This window comes from Dioscorea cayenensis, chromosome 12, assembly GCF_009730915.1.
Source record: "Dioscorea cayenensis subsp. rotundata cultivar TDr96_F1 chromosome 12, TDr96_F1_v2_PseudoChromosome.rev07_lg8_w22 25.fasta, whole genome shotgun sequence".
Taxonomy (NCBI): Eukaryota; Viridiplantae; Streptophyta; class Magnoliopsida; order Dioscoreales; family Dioscoreaceae; genus Dioscorea; species Dioscorea cayenensis.
The window spans coordinates 3,820,827-3,838,659 of NC_052482.1; the positions used below are offsets into that span (position 1 = coordinate 3,820,827).

The following is a 17,833-nucleotide window of genomic DNA, read 5'->3' on the forward strand; positions in this document are numbered from 1 at the left end:
TCTTAGAAATTTCTTTCCATAATAGAAACTGTCGCTGAATTTGACTGCAGGACTCTCATAAAAATGACCAAATTTCTATTCCATCACCCAGAGTCCCCAAAAAAAAAAATGCAGGTAATGGTCACTTCAAAACTTGATTTCATGAGACAAAAATCAAAACCAAAATCAGATACCAAGGTTATTTTAGGGCAAGGAAAGAGAAGACGATGGGCTTAAAAAAAAAAGCACCTACCTTAATATTATTCTCCTCCATGACACCACTTCAGCGATTGCTCGGTCTCTTGCTCGGCACCATGCTCATCAAGTGCTTTCTTCGTGGATGAATGAAAGGGAAAGTGAGAAGTTTAGGAAAGAAAAAAAGTTCACTGTAGAGGTAAAGGAAATGAAGCGGAATTAGCAAACAAGCTGACATGTAAAGTTGCCAATGACGTGGTGAGTCACGTCAGCTTGCCATTAATGCCGTTCGCTAGAAAGACTTGATTGGAAAAAAAAATATATAGTTGAGGGACGCAATTAAAATTTTTGAACTTCAGTGACCAAAATAAGAACAACCCCATAATTTAGGGACTATCTGGGTAGTTTACTCTATATATATAATATAGAAAAAATAATAATCTTTATACCTATTTAATAGGGAAGATTACTTATTCTGAAACCAAATAGGATAAACATAAAGATAAACTCCACCCAACAAAATTACACTTCTCACATAATAAAGAGGTATCCTTCCAATAAAAAACCCTATTTTCTAAGGGCATTTGTGAAAAAGAAAAAAAAAAAAATCAAAGAATATATCAATCCAACCTCCATTTGCCAACTTTCTCAGTCTCATTCACACTCTTTTATCTCAACCCTAACCAAAACCAAAAACAAAAACTCCAAAACTTTAAAACCCCTTCTCCCCCTCCCTCTCTTCATCTCCAAACCTCCACCCTCAAAAAAAAAGAAAAAGAGAAAGAAAAAAAGAAAATGGAGAGCAAGAAGGAAAATCCAATGGGCATGTGTGAGAAGCTCTTCAATGTCTTCAATGTCAACAATTCGGCTTTTCGACCTCTTCGCCGTCTTACCTTCAAGAACCAAGAACAACCCACCACCACCACCACTCCAAACCAATCACCACCAAACAAACCTCCACAAGTTCTTGAAAACAATAACCACAATCCATCTTCTCATGATAATCATCATCAACAACATCAACATCATGATACACCATCATTGCCTCCCAAAACTGTCATTGAGCCCCAACAAATCAACAATACTCTTCCACCTCCAAAGAAACCTTTAGATGGAGTCCAAGTGCAAGTACCATCAAAGATTGAGATTCAAAAACAACAAGCACAACAAAAAGTTCCGGTGAATCCACCGGAGACCGGTAAGGCTCACCGGAGAACCACCACCACCAAGAAAGAAGAAGCACCACCACCACCGCCGCCACCATCAGTGCCTACATCAGTGGCTCCAAAGGTTGTAGTACCACAAGCACAGTTACCTGTACCAACACCTCCGGTACCGGCGCCGGCGCCGGTGCCGGCGACGGTGGCAGGAGGAAGACAACCTCAGAGGTTGGAGACTAAGAATATTGATGGTAAGGCTGATGATTTTATTAACCGTGTTAGGAACAAGCTTAGGAATGGTTCTAATGTTGGAAAGGCTACGTCCAATTGATTTGAGATTGAATTTATGCATGCATGCATGATATGGGTTGTGTTTTTATTATTATTGTTGTTGTTGTTGTTATTATCGTATATGTTGTGTGGATGAAAAAAAGAATTGAGATATATTTAAGAGTGAAGGTTGTGTTAATTATATGTACTGTTTTAATTATTTGTTTTGGCTCTTTTTCTTATTTATATATAGTGGGTGTCATTTTGGTCTTTGACCTTTGAGATTGGGATTTGTTTTCTTGTATCTATGAATATTATATGCATGAAATGAAAGGCATGTTGTTGTTGTATCTATATATTTTTTTTAATTATTTTGGTTTGGGTTTATTGTGAAGTAAGAAAGTCGATGAAAGTGTAATGATATTTCTTACTTTTTTTTTTTCTCTTTTTGTTATTTTGGTTTTTGATCTTAAATCAGACTGGAATGACAAAGATAAAAATAATCTTGTTTAGCTGATTAGTAATATGTGTTTTATTATCCTTAATTATTCCAAATTTTCCTATCAAACACAATAACTAGAAATAGAAATAATATTTGCACAAGATCTCAAGATAATTACATAATGATGATCAAGCACCAAAAATATTAGCATTAATAACAAGGAAACCAACAAGGAGGTAAAATTGTAATTTTTTCTTTTTTCTTTTTTAAAAAAAAGTGAATACTACTGATTTTAATTAAAGGTGAAATGATGAACAACACTAATGAAGCAAAACCAACTCAAAAACATACCAAGAAAGTTGAGAGCTCCAAGCGCTATATTACACACTCGTTTTTTTCTAAAAAAATTGCCTGTCATGAGCTATCTGTGTAGTTCAATTTGACAAACTATTAGTCGACTATTTTTTGTTCATTTACATCGACAATATTCCACTCCTCTGGTAATACAACATTCACCACATCATCCAAAATTCCGACAATAACATAAGTCATAAAAAAGGTGTAAAAATGAACTGCAACCTCCCTCTTTGTCTCTCTCACTTGAATCAACTTGATGCCAACTTAATTTCAAAGAGTCAGCAAAATTTTCATCCTTTCCCAGCAGCCTTTTGTAAAGATAATGAAAACAATCCAGATGAACAAAAACATGCTCATTTTACTCAGCATTTTTCTTGCTTCTGAAATTCTCCTTCATCAAAGCAAATTTCTTCTTGCACTGGTTCACAGTTTTCCCAGGAATTGCAGCAGCAACGCGTTCCCAGCGTTGGCTTGTCTCCTTCGGAAATGTCTTAAGAGCCTGAACAAGAGCACGTTCTTGAGTCGCAGACCATGCGTCTTGTTCAGATGAAACTCCAGTAGGAACTGAAATAGGTTCGCTTTCTGGATTCTTGCCAGTTCCATTACTGCTGGAAGTCTGACTAGGCATAGAATTGGATGCAGTGTTTTCCACTTGTACAGCAGGCAAACCTTCTGACTCGATTCTGGACGTAAGTGGTGACGCAATGGATTGTGCAGGTTTCCGCTTCTCAAGAAAAGAATCAAAGGCTTTTGATGAGTCAGGCTTCTGAAGAAGCACAGTTTTTGTGGCTTTAAGAATCTCTTCAACTGACCGTCCAGTACCGATATATTCTGAGATAACCTCCCACCTCCTTGATGTCCCCTTTGGATACTTCTGCATGCCCTTTCTCAGCATCTCGATCTCATCCTTTGCCCAGGGTTTCTCTTTCTTCTCATAGTTGCTTAAGGGGTTGTCTGTCTTCTTCACTTGTCCTGTCGCACCGTTAGCTTTTGGGCCTGAATTCTCAGAACTGTTCAATTGTGAATCCTTCTCTGCTTTTGTTTTCTCCCCATTCAATGCATCTGCTAGTAGTTGAGCTTTTTCAATGATTCCCTCCTTCCTCTCCATGTTATCACACAAATGCCTGAGTTGCTCCATGTCAAGTGTCGCACACAGCCTCTCCACATCATCATCTATGAGATTATGCGGAGGTTGTGACAAGACAGGCGCAGAAAGACTGCGCAATCGTGTCCTCTCTTTCCGCATAAGCCTTTTTTCTTTTTCTTTCAACTTCTTTTGGTTTAGAGCAGCTTCTGCTGCTCTTTTCTCGTCCTCCTCTTTCCGGATTCTCTCCTCTTCAGCGGCCTTTGCGGCCTCTTCCTCCTGCAATTTTCGAGCCAGGTATTTCGCCTCCTTTTTCCGCTGCTTCTCCGCCTTCTCCTCCTCCTTCCTCCGAATAATTCTTGGATCCTTTCTATAAGCATTGTCGACAAGAGATCGAACTCTAGCATACTCTTCCTTTTTGGCCTTTTCCCTTAGCTTAGCATTTTGCCTTTCCATCCATCTCTTGTGGTCACGAGACTCAGCTTGCTCTAAATCAAACTCATCTGCATGGGGGAACTCCCTCCAGCTCTTAAAAGTGTACCAGAAATCATAGAAGCTATCAACTTCTTGCATTGAAATGTTCTCTTCCCCAAGAGAGGGAACAGGCTGAGCAACAGACCATCTCCCATTCCTCATGAATGCTGGACCAAAGACCTTGAAGAAGTCCTGTGGCGCACAATCAGTTGGTACTTCATCATCAAACTCATCAGTAGAATCATAAATCCTCCTTTTCACAGGATCAATCAAGACTTCATAAGCTTCTTGAATAGCTTTAAAATGGCTTTCTATCTCAGCCTTTTTTGCTTCCTTAGCCTCTTCTGATTCCTCGGCAAGAAGAAGAGCAGCCTGCTTATCAGGGTGGTGCTTCAAAGCAGTCTCTCGGTAACTTTTTCTTATTTGTTCTTCAGTAGCCAGGAATCGCAAGTGCGCCAAGCCTAAGAGTGCATAATGGTCTTGCTGCTTGCTTCCAGGACCGGATTTCTTTTTGCCCTTGCTGCTGTAGGAATCTGTAGATGCTCTATATGCTTGGCCTCTATCATCAGACTTAACACTTTGGTCATCTGTATCTGCATCTGCATCTTCTTCCTCATAAAAACCAAGAAGTTTAAGTGCAGCATCATGAAAAGCATGCCCCGCAGGCTCAAAATATACGGCCTTCACAGGAAGGCAATTTGATGAGACGAGTATAGGTTCCCCATTAATGATCTCAGGTGAATACGAAATAAGCAGACAACTCTTTGACATTTCCATTCAGAATATTCTTCTTTGCCTCTTAACCTTTGAAAATCACCTAGATAAGGGAAGGAATGCAATCACAAAGCAGCCCTGGAGTGATAAAAATAATGATGAACAATTAGGCATGTGGTGTAGCACAAAGAGTACCGAGAAAATTAAGCTATAGAAACAAGAAATGCTCCATAAAATATTATCATCAAGTTTTCACATCAAATTCAGTAGGTTAAACAAAACTTCCACTTCAATTGATAGTTACAAAATACAAGCTGACATATAGAAAGCATATTTATGATAAATGAGTTTAGGGGAATTTCATCTAAGTTATAGCAAATTTTAACCTTATTAATATTATTCAAAACCAAAATTTTATTTTTTTGATTAATGATAGATGTTTATTAATATTAATGATTTTTACATAATTATTAGATTATTTATTCAAATAACTAAATCAAGATAAGATGGTTGGTTGGTTGAGGAATTAGGCTTATCTATCAACCAAACACAACTCCCCTTACTAAAACAATTTCAGATCGAACTAAAATAGAAGGAACACAGGGAGGAATGATGATATGAAAGAAAAACAATCTTCCTAACATCAAGTCACACAACCAATACAAGAAATCAAGTTTCCTTTTTTTTATTTCCCTAAAAATACTCAATCCAAAATTCACATCATGCCACCACTTGAACATCGATGTGTATGCTATCTATCAATTTCACTTTGGATATTTGTCTAACGATTTAGTTCTTGGACTGTAAATGCCCTAAACACTTAGAACAATAAGTTAGTTCTTCCACCATAAACAGTAATTAGCAAAGACTGACCGAAGGTTCCTAAATTTATTCGAAATATTACACTCTCTTGGTACAAGGTGAAAGCTGAAAACAGCTTTTTAAGACAAGGAAGGCATAATGAAGATGCAAAAAAAAGGCTGCAAGGTTCATTCACAGCAATCAACACTTGAGTGCAAAGAGGAAAAGCAAATCCAGTGTCACACATAAGAAAAATTTGCACTGAAAAGTTACACATCAAATAGGACTTACTTGCTACAATTGCTTGACTTTTAAATAGCAAGGCCAAATACCTAAAAAGATACACATAGCCAAATAAACTTGGTTAGAGGATTCCATGAGCTAAAGCATTAATAAGCATAGATTTTGAGGCTCCTAAACCCATTCTTTAATTATAGCTGTAATTGGTTTGACACATGCACTGGATTAGGATGCTGAAGATGTAAAAGCATGATACATAAGTGTATCTGTGTATGTACATAAACCTATTCTCATGTAATCGGTTTCCTATTTAGGCTAGTAATTTCAAGGATTCTTCCGTGAGTTGGGTTCTTTTTAATTGACTAATGATGTCTATGACTATTTGTAGAACCAAAAGTTGATGATCACTATGAAACTACGGAGACATCTTCAGCACAATAGAAATACAATAAAAGATCTGGTATGGATTTTCATCCTTTCCATTAATTCTCTCTTTCCAAGATCTGCATGACGAATCTCATCTTCCATATCAGATGTTTATCATTAACTAACATGGTATTGTTAAGGTTCAAATAGGACTCAAAACGCTTAATAAGGGATCTGACTTCTGATGGCAATTACCAAGCTAGCTATGGACATCAGTGAAAAAACAGCACCAAGACAAATGAGAGTCAATAATGTGCAGTAACCACATGCTGACTAAAATACCACACTTGCATATCAATCATAAAATAAAATACAACCCCTATCCAAAATTATATATATATATACATTCGAAAAAGTTAAAAAAACTTCAATTAGGTGCATGGCCTTGAGGCATGATAGATTAAATAAAATTTGTCCAAACATAGTGCACAATCAAACAAAAACATAACAAAACAAAACCCAACCTTTTATCAAGTGTCCAAAAAAAAAGAAAAAAAGAAAGGAATTACCAGCAAGGCAAGACTAAAATGTCTAACTCCCATAAACCAAACTACTTGCATCCATAAACACTATATTTGTTGCAAATATGACTACCAATTGATATCAGATCTCAAATTTATTTCAAAACCAAATTCTTACTCAACCACGATTTCCCGTTCCATTTTCAATCTTGGCCCACAAACAATCTGTTCCTTTTGAAAGAATCTAAACCATAACAGAAGCACAAATTGCAAGGACCATTACCAAAACATTAATTGATAGAAAAAGGAAAAGGGAAACCTTTACACAATAACCAGCCCTATTGTCTTGTTTTCCTCATCAAATCTTGAACTTCCAATCACACCAACAACATCAATCATCCAACACAAGCAAAATCAAAGGACAGTACAAAATCAAATAGAACAACAGGGCCCCCCAAACCCACAAACAGATCATCACAAACATCAAAACTCAAAAAACTCAATCAATCAAAGCGCATCGAACAAAATCACACAAAACATAACACCATATGCATCACTGAATCACCAAACAACAAGAAAGCATACCATAAAGCGAGAATCAGAACAGATGATCATGATCATGAACGAACCTGGATTGAAAGGAGGTCAAGATGGGCGTTGAGGAGGCGGCGGCGGGGCAGCAGCCAGAGAGGAAGAGAAGGGATTTGGCAGCTTGAGAGAGGGAGAGCAGAAGAAAAAATTAGGTTTTGGAGAGATATAAGGGATAGAGGGTGGCAGGGATTCAGGGAATAGTCACGATGCACGTGATCGGTCTGAACCCGGTTTGATTTTGAACCGGGTTTTGAACCCGGTTTGAGTTTTTTATTTGTGAGCCTTTGAACATTAGTTATATTATTTGATGAGCTCTTTTTTAAAAAAAAAAAAAATCAAAAATTAATATCTTATTGTTAATCTTTATGATTTTGTTTTATTTATTATTTTTGGATAAATTTGGGCAGATACATGCTTCTGTGTGAGTGAAAAAGATTAATTACTAATAACTTTGCCTGTAGAATTGAATTGGTATTTTTTTTAAATATATATTTAAAAATTCTACTAATTTTTAACATTTGAATTGCAGTCTAATAGACTAATTTTTAATGTACCAATGTTTATAAAAACAGGAACTCAAAATTAAAAAAAAAAAGTTGTTTTATGTGCGTAGACACACATTAGATGTTTATAAAACTCTATTTGGTTTACTTAAACTTGTCGCTAACATTATTATTCTTTTAGGTAATAAAAATATTAACTTTATGTTTACCTTTTTTTTCAATTTTTTTTAATATAAAAACTCTCTTAAAATGTTGATTTACTTAAACTTGTCGCTTACATTATTATTCTTTTAGATAATAAAAATATTAACTTTATTTTTACTTTTTTTCAATTTTTTTAATATAAAAACTCTCTTAAAATGTCGATTTAGATAACTCCCTAAAATTTTGAAGAGGTGAAAAATATACAATCTATATTTTCAAATTTTTTAAATTAGCCTCATAATTTGAACAAATTAATATTTTTATTCCAATATATATATTAAAAAAAAAAAAATCAGAGAGAAACCATACAATTCTTTATAAGAGAATGAAGACTAAGCACTGGGTGGCACAATTTGCCAACCAAACAAAGAGACTTAAATACAACAACAGCAACAATCATCCTCATCATTATCAATAATAATAATAATAATAATAATAATAATAATAAAGGCAAAAATATAACAACCACTGGATTGTTTTTAAGCAAAGATCTAGAAAAGACTCTCAAACAAACAAGAGACCTATCAGGTTTTTGTTAAGAAATCAAATTTTGAATACCTTCTTCACTGCTATGAAATTAGAGACACACATACACAATATATATATATATATATATATATATAGATAAGCCCAAATTAATATCCAGCTTTGTTTTGCTAAATTATAAAATGAAACAGCACTTGATAATATGCAAAATCCACAAAAGTTATGGTGAAGATAAATAAAATTTCACAAAGTTTATTTATATAATAAATTTTTGAATAACATGTTTGGACATTTAAACCAGAAAGCATGGAAGCCAACAGCCAATTGTTGCCATGAGCTCATTTTTACCTGAAAGAACAAAAAAACACATCTGAGCACTAGGGAGAAGATTAGAGCAAGAATTGGGCTTTGAAATTCAGATACTTACGGCAAATTTACATTTCTGAAGGTACTCCGTGGGTCTCGCTTCCGGTTCGTTTAGATTTGTGCTTGGAGCGCTTTTCCCGCTTTTTGCTCCTGCACAAAAGTTAGCAAAATACTTCCAGCAACAAAAATTGAAATGGTAAAAGGAAAAATCATGATTTGTTAATAGTTGAAAGAAAATACTCATCAACAGAGCTTGGATCCAAACAGTTCTTCAGTTTCCGGTCAATATGCCTCATGTCTTTTGCTGTCGGGATCTTCAGTTTTTCAACCTGCAGTCATCCTCGAAAGCATGTGAACAACCACAAAGGCGAAGAAAAGATGAGTAGTTAGGAATAGGTGTGTTATGAAACTTTGGCACATTCAACAGTATATAAGAGCAACTACATTGTTAATTTATCCATCCCCCAACAGTTGAGTATCCTGAGCAACTTTGTAATGAACATTTCAATTGAGTTTCTCAACTAGATGATTATATTCCTTGTATTCAACACCATTAAGATTTTGAGTGGAAGGTCTCCGTGAAATTTAAACCGAACCACCAAACAAATTCATGGTTTGATCTATTACTGTTACCAGAACGATGAATGGTTTCCCTTTCAGTCCTCACAATAAACAAACCTTAGTTCCAGCTCAACCATGGTTAATATAAAGCTAACAGTCATCACCATTTTAGTGAACAGTTTTCTATTGGAAGATGTTAAATCCTCATCTAATGACTAAAATAGCAAATACTTACCCTAACCCTAACCAATATCATAATCAGGTAAACTTTCACACTGATGTCACTCCCTTGTGTCAAAAGAAAAGCCCTTCCAAAGTGCTAATTACAGATCCTAATAGAATATCAATATTGAAGAATATCCTGTACAGTATAATTTCCACAGTCCTGTGCCAGATTTGACCATAAGCTTCAAGAATTAGAGACATTATAGAAAAACATTCACATATGACCGAGTGCTTACCAAAAAGTCAACAGCCTTCAGAGATTCAGTAAGCTCCAAAGTGCTATGGCTGGCGCATTGCCGATTGAATATGCCCTCTAAATAACTGCAGAAATTTATGACTTAATAGAAAACAGTTGGCAACATAAGAAGATAAAAGGTCAAAGCCTTTCAAGGAAGGAGAAAGAGAAAAGTGAGAAACCTCTCAAAAATCAAGTACCCTGTGCACCTCATTCGACCTGCACAAAGCTGCCAATGCGAGCTGCACAAAGAGATCTCACGCACTAAAACATAAACTAGTATTTGATGAAAAATTATCTTGCTATTAAATGTGGCACCGACAAAACCAATTTCAACCAAAAAAAAAGGAATAAGATGTCATATGAATGCAAAAATTCCAGCCTGAATTATGCAGGTACCCTGTCATGTGCCTATAATTATTAATTGGAAATCTATAAGTAGAATATAGCAACTGTTAAAGCCAAATCAAGGCATCAAATAACCTTAAAAGAATGATGAGATAAATGCCTAAGCATGGCTTAGATCCAGGAAAAAGATGACATACTAAAGAAACATGCACCATAAAAGATGAAAAGACACAAAGGCGCATTTCACTGAAAAGAAATAAAAACAAGAATAGAATCATAAGAAAAATGTTCATTAAGCAGTCTACAATGTAGATAGCATTTACCTGGCCAGGAGGGAAAAGAAGAGGTGCATCAGTCAGCATGATCTTATCTACCTCTGATTTAGCTGTTTCAATGAGATCCTATAGAAAAAGAAAAAAGAGAGTGAAGTTGAAACATTGAGAATTGTACCAAGTTATATACATAACATGATTGGATATTTTCCCTAAACACAAACAAGTATATATAAAACAAATTTTCTCCAAAAACAACACAAATGAATGCCAACAATAACATTTAGACAGCACCTTTCTAGAATAACAATGCTTGGTAGAGTCATCAATTAAGCAAAAGACAAAACCAACAATAAGTTCAAGATACCCTCAAAGGTTATTACAGGAGTTTGGTGAGTATTAACAATCAACAATAAGCCCAATGGCTAGAAAATGAATTTTTTACATGCAATTATCACAATCAAAGACCATCAAGTAGCAATATCACACCAGGGTCCTTTCTTTCATATCAGAATCCATCAAATTCATGACCACTAGTTCAAGTCAATGGGTGTTTTCTCATTATACAGTGTCATACAAGATGATTCATTTCTCAAGGACGTGATCAGTATTAAGGGAAAAAAAAAGACTGCTTCACTTGTCCACCTCGCTGTCCACCTAAAGTTATCATGTTGTAGTCAATCAAACTATTATAAAGGCCAGATTAAATTTTTAATTATTAGTGGTAACTAGGAAATTTGGTTATTAGATTGAGAATTTCTTTAGAAAGTCTTGTATCCAAAAAAGTTGAATTTATAATGGCCAATTAAGCATAAGCTGATTATCATGTTATGGACATTTATAAGTTCTACTATTATTCCCTTTAAATTCCCCATGACATCAGAAGGTCCTTGAACCCTAAACCATAAATCTTAAATCTTAAACCTTGAACCCTAAGGAGAATAAAATGGGAAAAGCAGTTGAAATGTGATATTGTGCCTACTTGAAACAAAAACCAGCAGTGCGGGCCATGATTGCTAAATGGTAAAGAAAAAGAGTAAATAGTAAATAAAATGGAGCAGCAGTAGCAGCAGAAGAAAGCAGGAAAATTGAAGGAGACCTGGAAATGTCAGGTCCCTCATCATTTACACTTATGGTAGGTGTATTAAGTGTTAGTTATATGTAATTTATGTTATTAGTTCAGTCTGGTTGTTTAAGAGTATATTCCTGGCTTTTAAGGAGGAGACAGACATTTTGAATACAATAAAGTTTGCTTACATTTAACAAGATAGTTATGGACAGTTTGGAATCTATTCCAAATTCTGGCATATTCAATCTATGTAAAACCTAATTCAGCCATCAAGGAAGATGACCTGCTTCTACTCCACATTCTAAAAGTGAGGTCAGGACTATCTCAAATGATATCCCTTGTGGAAGGTAGTATCCTATCATTTTGTATCATAGCCAGGTTACATCCTCGTAATAGAGATGAGCACATAGACCAGAGGGGCAGGTTGCAACATATAGCACAAAAGGTATAAAAGACCAACAACCAAATAGAATTTTGATGAATGTCCAACTAACAGCTGTACAAGATCCACAATGTTAATTTTATGGAGTTTTGCATGTCATAACCAAATGAATGGCATTTTAAAGTTTCAAAATTCTTCAAACTCAACAAAAAGAGAAAGATAAAAGTTGTGTTTGGTTAGTGAGTTAGAGTATGTTTTCAAAAAAATCAATTTTGAAAATAGGTTGTCGGAATAATTTTTATGAGTTAACACACTATGACTTTTTTTACCACTAGTTAGAATTAAATATTTTAAACTTAAATTTACTATTAAGTTCATTAGAAGTATTTATTAATATTAATATTTAAAAAAATTCATTAATACATCAAATATTTAAATAATTAATTTTTATAAAAAAAAGAAATAAATAAGATAACTCAAACATTGCTTGTTTGAAGCATCTGGCTAGCTTGCTGACCAAAAAAGACCAAAGTAATTAATCTTTGCTGTCTATCACCTAAAAGGAATGAACTGCTAGTATCAGTGTTTAAGACAGACTTGTTGAGTCATTTTGGTCCATCTGAATATGAAAATTTTGACACAACTTTGAAGAAGTTTCAGACAAACGGAAAATGTGGAATAATATCCAGAGAAGTTTGAAGAATTAATGACAATGATACAGGACTAACCAGAACAATGATCGTTGGAAATTTCATATGAGAATTAAAACATGAAATCCAGCGATGCGTAGAACAGTGAAGGCCATGAACTCTATAGGGGGTATTCTCCATTTCTCATCCATACCAAAGACAGATGAGTAAGAACTAAGAAAGGGACAGACATGGGGAATGTGAGAAATCCATAGAGCTAATCAGAGGGAAGCTATCACCTATCCCAACTCAACTATTGGACAAAACCCTTTCTAGTGATTGGCTTAGGCCAAGGGCCAGTGTTACAGTTGTGACAAGAAGTCTAAATCTAGCCACCAGGGCTGAGAACAACTACTTCACATTGGAGGTAGAGGGAAAACATCAAAAAGGATCACAAGAACATAAACATAAGGATGAGCCCATGAGAAAAGCAATGGGTAACATTGCAGTCTATGCTTTAAATGGGATTGCAGGGAAAAGAATGACGCAGGTAAAGGGCACTGTTAAGCACAGCAATGGACCATTCTCATCAATTTCAGTAGCAAATGTGAGGATGAGCAACGAAGTTGCAACTTCAACATAACCCACCTGAGCTGCCTCACACTTTAAGGTTATGGTAGCAAATAAAAACAAACTGGAATGTGGGCAGTGTTTAAAAAGGTTCCAATCAGAGTTCAGGGTTGCAGATTTCAAGTAGACTTGTGCCCGATTCACTTATTTATATATAGTGGTTGTTGTGCTCAAGATTCACCTGCTGAAGCAGCTGGGAGATGTCTGTGTAATTGGAACCATGTAACAATGCAATTTCAATATCAAGGTAGATTCCAGCAGATCATGGACAAAAAGAATAAGGCAACATAGCTGGTAAGTAACAGTCATACATGTGAATCCAAGCAGTTAAACAGTAGTATCCTCAGTTCAAGCTTGAGGCCAGTGTGGCTTTAAAAATGAAGACAATGTAAGGCCACCCATCATTTATACTTACCAGAGTCATATTAAGCATTAGTGACGTGTTATTTCTATTATTAAAGTTTATTACGAATTAAGAGCATGTTTCTCAGTTTTAGGAGACAATAGACAATTTTTGAAGTTAGGAAAAGGCTCTTATGTTTAAGGAGATAGTTATGAATAAGGTCGAGATTGATTCCATACTAAATACTGCAGTTTTCTATCCATATAAAACCCACTTCAGCAATCTATAAAAAGATCATATTTCTATTCCGAAATCTAAGAACAAGGTTGGGATTATCAGATATAGGAAAGATGTATACTGTTAGAAACAAGGTTGATGAGGAGTAAGCTCAGATTTGCTCATTTCATCCTTCATTAGCAAAAGGGTCTAATCAACTCAAGAAACTTATTCTCAACTCAACAGTGAGCTAGTGAGTATTCCAATCCTTGGTTATTTGTTTCTTTCATCCATGAAATTGACGTCATCTATTTTAATTGCCTTCATTATAAATCACCTTAGCACTCCTCAACACAAATCCACTTGTAGAAATGTATATTAATTTATTTTTCTAATTTTTGTAGGACAAACTTTCTCATGGAGAGTAGAACTACACACTTTGATATTCTTGCATGATATAAAATGGAAAGATATTAGGGAAATAAACAGATAAAGATAGGAAAGAAGAATAAAATAGCAATGCAATAAAAAATGAAAAAGCAAGAAAGCTTCTTATTTAGTGGTGGCCACCAATCTTACTATTTTAGCAACCGTGCCTACATGACTGCTCAAGAGTACAATAACTTCTAAAAATAACCAAAACTGTTTTTTTTTCTTCCTAAAATAAGCACTCATGAAGGAAATACACATATTTGGGTCTTTTTCCTCAGAAGTGCTTATTTGTGAGTTACACACTTCAAAGAGAAACAAAAATCGAATCCGAAAGGTTTAATTCACATACCCCTGTTTGAATCACATTGACACAGGCATAATCTTTCTTAACCTATCCACCAAGTATTAAACCTTCCTGCTGACACAAAGTTATAAAAGACAAAACTGACAGTGCCCATCCAAGAAATTTAGCATCATACAGATTCAACCTAACAGATACAAGTTAAAGTCAAATATGGAGATCAATTGATCTCAAGCTTGATTAATGTCCAATAATTATTCAACCTTACAGATACTAGTTCAAAATCAAATATGGAGATCAATTGCTTTCAACCTTCCAGATACTAGTTAAAAGTCAAATATCAATTACTAGTCTAAACATACTAAACATACATGCGTAATAATTATTCCTAAAACAAAAACCAGAATTACCTTGAACTTGCTTGGTTCATCAATTCTTGATTGGCAGAATTCCTGCAGAAGAAAGAGAAAAGCACCAATTACTATGTGCCACAACATTAATGAGACACTCAGGATATGCAAGACCTTCAAAACTTAGTCATTTTTAAATTTCATACTAAATAGGACATGCAGGAAAATATAAGAGCATGAAAGACAGACTCACCTCCATGTCAGCAACAAAGCCTTCGATTGGACGATAAGGAGCATACACAATAAGATCAAATCCTAAGCTCTGAAAGTACTTGATCATTAAGTATTTATGCAAACAACAAGCAGACTGATGTCATCAAACAAAATACAATAGGAAATGCACCTGAAGGACAAGCATCTCATTATTAAGAATCATCTTATGATCTTGTTGGATTCCTTTACCAAGTTCCTCAGCAGACACATGATTTTCTTCAACTTTGCAGGAAGCATATATGCAAGTTAGCCTGTAAACAGAAAAAGGCAAAGGTGTACTGTATATCAAGATGGTGACCTACTAATTATCAACTAACAATGATATTTGTACTACTTAGCTCCACCTAGAACACAAGAATAATAGCACTACGAGATATTGAATGAAAGCAAACAGGCACTGTGGCATCTGTCGAAGTCATGTAAGTTATGGAGGTGCAAAACCATAAAAATCATGCTAATTAAATTTCCTATTTACGTTGAAGGATGCTAAGATGATAGAATATATCCAATCATTAATGGGGAAGCAAGAGTAACATAGGCTACTAAAACTGGCCACAAGGGCACCATAATCAATCTAAGGTTGACGGGCATAAAAAAAATAAGAAAGATAAAAAAAAGGAAAAAGAAATTCAGACATAGAACAAAAGAATTATCACGCACATTATGTGTTTAGGGTGATGCTCCATCACAGACCACTGCAAATAAAACCTTTTAAAGTATATGATAGCTGTTGCCTGTCACAGCGTGAAATAAGATTACTTTCTGAAAGAGTAACTCTGTTTTAAACAAAATGTCACCATAATGCCCATACCTGAATTTTTGTGAGGGAACATAAATGCTCCGCAAACTTCTTGAATTTTTTGTTCATAAAACACTTGCATAAGTTGCTCTTCTTCACAACTAAGAGGCTTTGAAGTGGATTGTCTTTCTGTCGTGGAATAGTTGTTTAAGTATCAAGACAGTTAGACCAGCACAAGAAAGCTTGAAATAAAAAGGAAAAGAACATTTGCAAGAACACTTTCAAACTATTAATGAAGTAAATAAATTTTCAGCAAGTACAAAAATAGGAGATGAGCTTACCATTCTCTCTTTGGTCATGGATGGGTTCAGGATAGGATAGTGATCCATCAACACTAACTTCCAGACGTGTGGTACCGTACTTCAAGCAAACAATTATTCTTATTTTAGATAAAGAAGGAAAAATGATCCATACATTGTTGAGAAAGAAAACAACCATGCTCAGTAGGAGAAGAAAATGGTTAAAATGTCATCACAAAAAACATGAGCAAGATGGTTGTATCAACCTAGTAAATGAATATTAAGTTAAATTCAGGAATTGATTCCACCATAAAATTGAATAAAGGTCAATGAAACAATTATCAATGCACATATCCCTGATTCATTTTTACTCAGCAAAAACTATCTTGGGTAGGCTACACCTATAGCAAATAAATTTACATAAAAAAAAAAGATTTTTTTTTTTAAAAAGGCAGCATCAAAAGGTTACCTGCTCCAGCATTTTTGCAGCTCGTTGATTTGCAGTCTCATGCTTTTCGACCTAAACACAAAAAAAAAAAAAAAGTGAGATACCAACACAACAAGGAAAAGAATCAACTAAAGACATATAAAATAAATAAATAAATAATTATCCAGAAGCATGTTTCATGTTTGCTCTTGATACTACCTCCACAATAGGTGAGTGGTACTTCATTCTCCTCCCAAGTCAAAGGTTGAGGGTTTAAATTCCTCCCAATTCGAAGGTCGAGGGCTCACAGCTTACCCACATTTATCAAAAAGAAAAAAAGTTTGACCTTGAAAAACATCTAAATGACACAAATTTCTAAAGAACCAAACAAACTGCTATTGATTGATGACCAGCACAAAATGATAAAATTTTACAAGCATTATCACTAATTCCTAGAGAAACTCAAAAATCACACATTGTCACTTGAAGGCATTGAAGAAAAAGTGATGTGGGAAGTGATGACATTACCAGGTCTTCAGGAGAGAAAATCCACCTCGATCGATGGGTAGACGTCTGAAAATCAGCCATTGATCTTCCAATTTTCTTTCTCTTCAATTTCCCCTAAATTTCCAAACTTTTCCCTTGCTTTTTCCAAAATCGGTGAAAGATAAGGACCCACTACGAGAGAGTTTGCCTCGCGTGATCTCCTATCTGATTCTCAGCTCGAGCTCAGCTGTTTACGCAAATGAGCGATGATTGCTTTCCCGGAGAGAGATGACGGCAACAACTCAACGAGCGAGAGAAGGTGGCGGCCACCCTCAACAAGAGAGAGAGGTGAGGCGGCGACGCCGGTGCTCCAAATGGAGGGAGAGAGAGGTCCCCGCCACACGCAAAGAAGAGAGACGGAGAGGGAAAGGGAGAGAGACAACTACCGAAGTGAGAGGGAGAGAGTTATTAGTGTAAGATTTGAGAGAAAGATGTGCACAAAATAACTTTACACTTTTACACCTCAACTATGATTTCCTCTTTCATCTTTTTTTTTTACCATAACCCATAAAATAGTTGTCTTTTTGAAAGAATCTAAGTTGTAATAAAGAAGGCACAAATTGCAAGAATTATCACCAGAATACTATTTGATAGAAGTAAACAGAAAAAGCGAAAGCTTTATACAATAACCAGCCCTAATGTCTGAGTTTCCTCTCCAAATCTTGAACTTTTCCATCACTCCAGCACTATCAATCATTCAAACACAAACCAATAGAGAATCTCACTCACCAACCAGAGCACAACAAAAATCAAGCTCAAGAAACCACAAATACATCACTACAGACTTCAAAACTCAAAAAATC

General features: G+C 35.3%; 3 protein-coding genes across 5 annotated transcripts; 1 reads left to right on the top strand and 2 right to left on the bottom strand.

Moving 5' to 3' along the window:
- The first annotated feature begins 969 nt into the window (after positions 1–969).
- LOC120273116 (formin-like protein 14) lies at positions 970–1,665 on the top strand. Its single transcript, XM_039279765.1, has one exon. It carries the CDS (start codon positions 970–972, stop codon positions 1,663–1,665), a length of 696 nt encoding a protein of 231 aa, XP_039135699.1.
- A 904-nt stretch (positions 1,666–2,569) lies between these two features.
- On the bottom strand, positions 2,570–7,340 carry LOC120273688 (dnaJ homolog subfamily C member 2-like). 3 transcript variants are annotated; one of them, XM_039280373.1, is made up of 3 exons: positions 7,233–7,337; positions 5,768–5,808; positions 2,570–4,813 (listed from the first exon to the last, which is right to left on the bottom strand). In XM_039280373.1, the coding sequence occupies exon 3, from the start codon at positions 4,736–4,738 to the stop codon at positions 2,762–2,764; it is 1,977 nt and encodes a 658-aa protein (XP_039136307.1). In that variant the 5' UTR covers positions 4,739–4,813; positions 5,768–5,808; positions 7,233–7,337; the 3' UTR covers positions 2,570–2,761. The 3 variants fall into 3 exon arrangements, with proteins under 3 accessions (XP_039136307.1, XP_039136306.1, XP_039136308.1); XM_039280372.1 differs by lacking the exon at positions 5,768–5,808 and having other exon boundaries at positions 7,233–7,340; XM_039280374.1 differs by lacking the exon at positions 5,768–5,808 and having other exon boundaries at positions 2,570–4,778.
- Positions 7,341–8,563: 1,223 nt separating this feature from the next.
- Positions 8,564–17,410, bottom strand: LOC120273117 (cyclin-H1-1-like). Its single transcript, XM_039279766.1, has 14 exons — positions 17,013–17,410; positions 16,527–16,577; positions 16,100–16,178; positions 15,817–15,947; positions 15,680–15,753; positions 15,150–15,270; positions 15,000–15,068; positions 14,807–14,848; positions 10,446–10,523; positions 9,961–10,016; positions 9,776–9,860; positions 8,994–9,082; positions 8,815–8,903; positions 8,564–8,735 (listed from the first exon to the last, which is right to left on the bottom strand). The coding sequence occupies exons 1-13, from the start codon at positions 17,070–17,072 to the stop codon at positions 8,822–8,824; spliced, it is 1,017 nt and encodes a 338-aa protein (XP_039135700.1). The 5' UTR covers positions 17,073–17,410; the 3' UTR covers positions 8,564–8,735; positions 8,815–8,821.
- Between the last annotated feature and the right edge of the window lie 423 nt (positions 17,411–17,833).